General features: G+C 49.9%; 1 protein-coding gene across 1 annotated transcript in view; it reads right to left on the bottom strand.

Annotated features, from left to right (window-relative positions):
- kif5aa (kinesin family member 5A, a) overlaps positions 1-7,500 on the bottom strand; it is a 16,893-nt gene that overhangs the window by 4,994 nt on the left and 4,399 nt on the right. The window contains exons 9-27 of the mRNA XM_056755501.1: positions 7,306-7,410; positions 7,083-7,231; positions 6,404-6,552; positions 6,114-6,328; positions 5,961-6,029; positions 5,673-5,879; positions 5,437-5,583; positions 4,664-4,852; positions 2,955-3,072; positions 2,785-2,837; positions 2,519-2,625; positions 2,331-2,432; positions 1,881-1,941; positions 1,468-1,539; positions 1,278-1,382; positions 629-845; positions 395-536; positions 239-303; positions 43-70 (exon numbers count right to left, since the gene is read on the bottom strand). Of these exons, the coding sequence (XP_056611479.1) occupies positions 43-70; positions 239-303; positions 395-536; positions 629-845; positions 1,278-1,382; positions 1,468-1,539; positions 1,881-1,941; positions 2,331-2,432; positions 2,519-2,625; positions 2,785-2,837; positions 2,955-3,072; positions 4,664-4,852; positions 5,437-5,583; positions 5,673-5,879; positions 5,961-6,029; positions 6,114-6,328; positions 6,404-6,552; positions 7,083-7,231; positions 7,306-7,410 (2,300 nt within the window). The remainder of the gene's footprint in view (positions 1-42; positions 71-238; positions 304-394; positions 537-628; positions 846-1,277; positions 1,383-1,467; positions 1,540-1,880; positions 1,942-2,330; positions 2,433-2,518; positions 2,626-2,784; positions 2,838-2,954; positions 3,073-4,663; positions 4,853-5,436; positions 5,584-5,672; positions 5,880-5,960; positions 6,030-6,113; positions 6,329-6,403; positions 6,553-7,082; positions 7,232-7,305; positions 7,411-7,500) is intronic.

Genomic DNA, 7,500 nt, shown 5'->3' with positions numbered 1-7,500 from the left:
GCGTGTGAACACTGTTTATCTGAGAGGCATCATGACACTCACCTGTTATCATTTATATCTGTGCTGTTACCTATTGAACACAAAGAAACACAACAACACATTATCATACTGACAGTAAAACACAACAGCAAACTACATTTGACATTTCAGTCCACATTTGTCTGACACCATCAGCTCAGATGGAAATGAACTCTTTGACTGAAGTCACACACACACATGCACGCATGCACAGACTCACCGTTCTCCACGTCGAGTGGACAGGAGTTCAGTGTGTCTACAGATCTCACAGTGCTGTATCCAACTCTGAAAAACAGACATGTGGTGAGACACGTCACACAAACACACACAGACAGAGAGAGAGAGACGTGTGTGTGTGTAATGCTGTCATGCTCACGTGTTGGTTTTCTGTGCCGCAGGTTTCTCGTCCTGTTGGAAGAATGCATTGCTGTATGATGTGATGGGTTTAGTGGAGCGTGTGGAGGTGAAGCTGGTGGGTGAGGTGGCTGTGACGTGATGTCCAGGTCTTACAGGCTTGGCTGTGAGAGGTAAAGCGTACAGTAGTGTGTGTTAGTTCACGTGAGTAAATCTCTCATCATTGATGGTTTGAGATGCAGTAATGGTTCAGTACCGATCTGAGCGGCATTGGGCCGGCGCAGTGGATAACGCAGACGCATGGCATCACGTATACGCTCCACCTCCTGCTGATAACGGCGGCGGTCGTTCATGGCGCCCTGCTTAGCATCCTTCAGTGCCGTCTCCAGCGCCCGAACGCGGTCAGCCGTAGAACGAAGACGCTTCTCCAACTTCGGAAGCTCACAGCGCAGATCTGCATTATCACGTACCAGCTGCACAATTAAAGAGACAGAAAGACCAACTTTAAGAGGTTTTCTACAATGGAAAAGGATGATTTAAATGTGATATGTTGTCAAATTGTGTTTGATGGAGTTATCTTGGAGATTTGTCCAGTATTGGTTGCTTTTCTGAGCATGTAAGTAAGTTTATTGTAATGTTTATATTGTATATGTTTGTCCTTTCCTGTAGCTCAGTGGTCAGAGCATTGTGCCGCATTCGCGCCTGATGTTAAGATGTTGCCTGTATCTGTGCATTGAATGTTCAAAATATATGTTCATTTTATATATCATCAAGCATCACCCCTCCCACCCCCCCGCCCGGAAAAAAACACAGAAAAGTGACATGTATGCAGAAGCTGGTGATGTGTTGCTGAATGTTTGATGTGTGTGTGTGTGTGTGTGTTTGTGTGCGCGTGTCATGCTGACCTGTTTATGAACCTTTGTGAGCTGATCCAGGTTGTTCTCAAGAAAGGAAATCTTCTGTTTCTGGGTGTTAGACCCCCCACTATCATCAGGTCCAGTTTCTGTACTCTGTACATTTGTCAAGAGAAATCTGTGAGTGACAGTGCTGTCAAGATTGATTCAGTCTGACGTGATGTTGACAGGAGGAACTCACTTTTTTAACTCGAGTCGTGAGGTCTTGAACGAACAGCTTGCGCAGGTTGTGGAGGGTCTGGAGTTCACGGGCCTGACACCAAGAGAGAAACACTTCAGATAGATGATATATATACAGTATAACTGTGATTATAATCCTGCACATGTGATCATACGTCCAGTGAAGAAAAGAGCCACACAGCCACACAAGAGAGAATAAATGATTTACTTTCACTTTAAGATCAACAGCAGCAACACAAACTAAACACAAGGACTATGATGGCACTATTGTAACTGATGGCACTATTTTTATTACTTATTTTTTTGTTGAATTTCCATAGAAATTGTTCTAATACTGTTCTGGAGAATACATCAGAGATGTGCGCTTGAGATATTCAGATGTAAAGAATGTTTTGAGGAAGAAGTGAAACTTACAACAGTCTCCTCCAGACCTTTAAGATCCTGTTTGGACTGTGCGTGTCTCTCCTGCTGAAATCTGAAGATGAAAGACAAAACATGTGTTGAACTTCACGCTGCGCTGCACACAGGTCACAAGTTCCTCTATGCAGATAATAATGCAGTTAAAAGGTTATGCGTGTGTATTTGGTGTGCTGTCCGGGGAGAGGCCTCCGAGCTCCAAGCACTTTCCCCAGACAGCATTAGCCCAAACCTAGAGCGCTCCGGGGGAGTGGAGACTGTAGAGACAGCTTTGTCTATGTGTACTGGTTCTCTTGAGCTGAAAGATTGCTGACAGCCGGCTGGACTATCTACTTGTGCTCCACCTGAACTTCCTTCATGAAACATCATTTAGGCCCTCACACAGAAGTTAAGGTATGGTTAGGACACGGGTCTGAAGGTTTCTGTGGTGTGTATTGTGTGACGTACGACAGCTTCTCCAGACAGGCGCTTTTGGACTCGTCTTGTCTCTTCAGGTTTGTCAGACTGGACCGCACGTGAGCTAGCTCCAGCTCCAGAGCTTGATTCTTACTGGATAACAGATTATGACATCATTAGACTTCCTCAGGGGCAGATCGAAATGTGTTTCATAATAATGATGAATGAAGTAAACTGACTCAGTAAGCTCATCGATGAGTCGCTGTTTCTCATTGATCTCATCTCGCAGGAGACTCAGCTGAGTTTGACGGGACTCCACGTGAACGCCAGGACGACCGCACACCTTCTACACAAACACACACAACACAACACATTTGATGAAAACATTCCATCTCATCAGGACCATAAAACATCCACATGTTGAAGTCACCAGACTGATGGTATATTTGTGATATAACAACACTCGTGTGTGAAGTATCGTGATAGTTGGACGACGTTGATTCACCTTCCCATCAGCCTCTCTTTCGGCCTTCTCTCCTTCATCTGCTGCATGACTCTCTGAAAACAAAACACAATGACACAAACGCTTCACATGTGACAGGACACAATATACAGTCTATACACTATAAAACCAGGAGGACTATGGACAAACAAACACGTGTGTGTGTGTGTTACCGGAGTTCTGCAGTGTGTACAGTTCTTCGCTCAGAGCATCATAACTGTCCTCCAGCTGTCTCTTCTTCTGCTCCACATTCTGCATGTACTCAGTGAGAGAGCGGATCTTTGCCTCATGCTGCACACACACATAGACACACACACACACACACACACACATGTTTTGTAACAGTATAAAACATCTCATGAACTCTCTGCCCCAGCCCGCCCTCCTCCGGTCAACACCTTCATCCCCAGCCCCGCCCTCCTCCAGTCAACACCTTCATCCCCAGCCCCGCCCTCCTCCCGTCAACAACTTCATCCCCAGCCCCACCCTCCTCCCGTCAACACCTTCATCCCCAGCCCCGCCCTCCTCCCGTCAACACCTTCATCCCCAGCCCCGCCCTCCTCCCTTCATAACCTTCATCCCCAGCCCCGCCCTCCTCCCGTCAACACCTTCAGCCCCGCCCTCCTCCCGTCAACACCTTCATCCCCAGCCCCGCCCTCCTCCCGTCAACACCTTCATCCCCAGCCCCGCCCTCCTCCCGTCAACACCTTCATCCCCAGCCCCGCCCTCCTCCCGTCAACACCTTCATCCCCAGCCCCGCACTCCTCCCGTCAACACCTTCATCCCCAGCCCCGCACTCCTCCCGTCAACACCTTCATCCCCAGCCCCGCCCTCCTCCCGTCAACACCTTCATCCCCAGCCCCGCACTCCTCCCGTCAACACCTTCATCCCCAGCCCCGCCCTCCTCCCGTCAACACCTTCATCCCCAGCCCCGCACTCCTCCCGTCAACACCTTCATCCCCAGCCCCGCACTCCTCCCGTCAACACCTTCATCCCCAGCCCCGCACTCCTCCCGTCAACACCTTCATCCCCAGCCCCGCACTCCTCCCGTCAACACCTTCATCCCCAGCCCCGCCCTCCTCCCGTCAACACCTTCATCCCCAGCCCCGCCCTCCTCCCGTCAACACCTTCATCCCCAGCCCCGCACTCCTCCCGTCAACACCTTCATCCCCAGCCCCGCACTCCTCCCGTCAACACCTTCATCCCCAGCCCCGCCCTCCTCCCGTCAACACCTTCATCCCCAGCCCCGCCCTCCTCCCGTCAACACCTTCATCCCCAGCCCCGCACTCCTCCCGTCAACACCTTCATCCCCAGCTCCGCACTCCTCCCGTCAACACCTTCATCCCCAGCCACGCCCTCCTCCCGTCAACACCTTCATCCCCAGCCCCGCCCTCCTCCCGTCAACACCTTCATCCCCAGCCCCGCACTCCTCCCGTCAACACCTTCATCCCCAGCCCCGCCCTCCTCCCTTCAAAACCTTCATCCCCAGCCCCGCCCTCCTCCCTTCAAAACCTTCATCCCCAGCCCCGCACTCCTCCCGTCAACACCTTCATCCCCAGCCCCGCACTCCTCCCGTCAACAACTTCATCCCTAGCCCCGCCCTCCTCCCGTCAACACCTTCATCCCCAGCCCTGCACTCCTCCCGTCAACACCTTCATCCCCAGCCCCGCCCTCCTCCCTTCATAACCTTCATCCCCAGCCCGACCCTCCTCCCTTCATCATCCTCAGCCCCGCCCTCCTCCCTTTATAACCTTCATCCCCAGCCCTGCACTCCTCCCGTCAACACCCTCATCCCCAGCCCCGCCCTCCTCCCGTCAACACCTTCATCCCCAGCCCCGCACTCCTCCCGTCAACACCTTGACAGGACAGGAGGAGAGCTCACCTGTGAGATGAGGAGCTGACAGGAGGAGAGCTCACGGCTGGTCTCCTCCATCTTGCGATGACACTCTAGCTGCATGTTTTCCAGCTGTCTGCAGCGCTTCACCATGGACTTCACTTCCGACTTGATCTTACTGATGTAGAGTCGTGCCACAGTGAACTCCTCCTCAATGGCTCCACTGATCTCCACCGGCTACACACACAGACACACAGAGAGCAGACACTAACATGAAGACACACACACACAGCTGGGGGTATATTACAGATATTTCTGAATGTTGATGAAGTGATGTCTTCATATTGGGTTGAATGGTGTTTCCATGTCCAATCATCATTTCCATTCAAGCGGGTCTACAGCTTAAACCGTTTCTGAGCAGTGTTTACTCACATTGCATGTTTAAGTGAAACTTCTATGAACTCAAAGTATACACTACAGTCACGCAGTCTCACACATCAATATTTGAATCAATTATGAAAAGAATTGGCTGACTGGCCATGTGAAGATAAAGGTCCCTGAAGAAACATAAGTATGGTTTTATTGTGGTACAAGTGGAGTGTTCTGGTGCATTGGTTACTTGGGTCAAAACCATGATTTTACTACAGTTACCATCGTTTACTATGGTTTTTACAAAAAACATGGTTTTCAAAGACGTTTACATGTCAGACAAAAACACGTTTCTGTGATAACTTCATGATGTAGTAACTGTAACTGAAAACAACAGGAAGGTTGTGATCTGTGCGTGTCTGGGGTTATATTCACTGTGTCTCACGACCTACTAGTTTGATTTCTCCATTGCCGACGATGGTGCTGAACTCACTGAGGTCCTTCATCAGGCCGTTCAACACGTCAGCGATACGCTTCCTCTGCTGTGAGCTCACTTCCTGCATCTGAGCAAGCTCCGCCTCCAGCTCCATCAAACTCGCCTGCAAAACATGAGCAAGATGAAGGAAAAACATTCGGACGAGCCGGTTTTGTATTCCTATACTCTTCGGCCGTGGAGAGTAAATCTCACCATCTTATGACTGAGCTGCTCGGCCAGTTGTTTGTTATGAAGACTCTTCTCCTCCACCTCCTGACTCTTCTGGTCGTAGTTGACGGCGAGCTCTTCTAACGCCTGCAGAACCTCTCGCACCTCAGCTTTAGCGCTCTCGCTCTCCGTCTGCAGACGACCCAACTCTGTCTGGACCTTATCACTGTCACCACGCGTGGACGCCAGCAACTACATCACACACACACATGGCACATCACTGTAAAACATCTGTCAGGAACACGGATCACCCTGACCGGCTGACTCTCTCACCTCATCCTGATCTAAGATCTGCTCCTTCAGTTTCTCCACCAGCTGACACTGAAGATTGATCTCATCATCCTAGAAAACACAACCCCACTTTTACTCTTCAGTATAAAGAACACGTCTGCAGGTCATGTGACGTATGAACAGCCATGTGTTCACCTTATCGTCCAGCTGCCGGTAGAGTTTACGGATCTCCTCTTCATATTTCTGCCGCTCTTCCTCAGAGATGCGCACCACGATGGAGGAGGAGTCTGAGTCTCTGTCTCTCATCCGCTGATGATCCGTTGACTTTTCATTATCCAGAGAGACGTCATCGGTGGTGTCCAGTTTCACCACACCAGCATCGGTCTGCTCCGTCTCTGGAACATTCTCTCCTGTCAACACACAGACCAGAGTCACGTGATGAAACCTTCAGATGATCTCTGTATGAGGTGAAGAGCGATCCTGACCGCTGCGCCAGCGCTTCAGCTCCATCTCCAGTCTCTGGACGGTGTCTCTCAGACCCTTGTTCTTCTCCTTCTCTTTCTCGTACTTTCTCTTCCACTGCTCAGCCGTCAGCTCCAGGTTGATGGAGGCGGCGTTCTTGATGGTTTTAGCACTGAAAAACACAGTCAGAACTTGTGTTCAGTCAAATGTATTTAAAACCTTTGACTAGCAATGATTTAAGTTTGGAGAGAATGTTTGATGAATGAGATTTACTTTGAGTCCAAGTGTAAGTTTTAAGCTTTATATTGCTGCTCGATTTGACCCTCGACCAATCAAATCTCTTTCATATCTCAGTTATTTCTCCTACACATCAATGAGGCTACATGGAGAACAAGTGATGACTTTTGCTCAAGTCTCATATATGTGTGTGTGTGTGTGTGCGTGCGTGTGTGTGTCTCTGTGTGTGTGTGTGTGTGTGTGTGTGTGTGTATACGTCTGTGTGTGTATGCGTGTGTGTGTGTGTGTGTGTGTGTGTGTGTGTGTGTGTGTGTTTGCGTGCGTGTGTGTGTGTGTGTGTGTGTGTGTGCGTGTCTCTGTGTGTGTGTATGCATGTGTATGTGTGTGTGTGTGTGTGCGTGTGTGTGTCTCTGTGTGTGTGTGTGTGTGTGTGCATGTGTGTGTGCATGTATTTGTGTGTTTTACCGCTGTCCAAACATGAGGGTGGATTTGGTCTCAGGATCATTGTAGCTGGAGGGGGAGCAGCAGATGAACATGGTTGTGCGACAGTTTCCACCCAGAGAGTCCTGCAGGATCCTGGTCATCTTACTGTCCCGGTACGGCACGTGACTCTTCTGCTCACACACAAGACAAACCCATGAGAGTGTGTGTGATGTGTATGTGTGATGTGTGTGTGTGTTAAGCTTACGGTTCCCTCAGCGAGAGCAGAGATGACGTTTCCCAGAGAAGACAGAGACTTGTTGATGTTTTTAGCTTCATCCAGAACAGCTCCAGCCGCACCCGTCTTACTGACCTACATCCACACAACACACTGACATCAGCTGATGCTTTACCACCAATCAGCCATCGTTTATTCACTCATTCAAGAGTCATTGAAGCTGTT

Source organism: Triplophysa dalaica, chromosome 8, assembly GCF_015846415.1.
Source record: "Triplophysa dalaica isolate WHDGS20190420 chromosome 8, ASM1584641v1, whole genome shotgun sequence".
NCBI lineage: Eukaryota > Metazoa > Chordata > Actinopteri > Cypriniformes > Nemacheilidae > Triplophysa > Triplophysa dalaica.
Note: the sequence above shows the minus strand (reverse complement) of the source record. Positions and strands in the feature narration are given on the sequence as shown.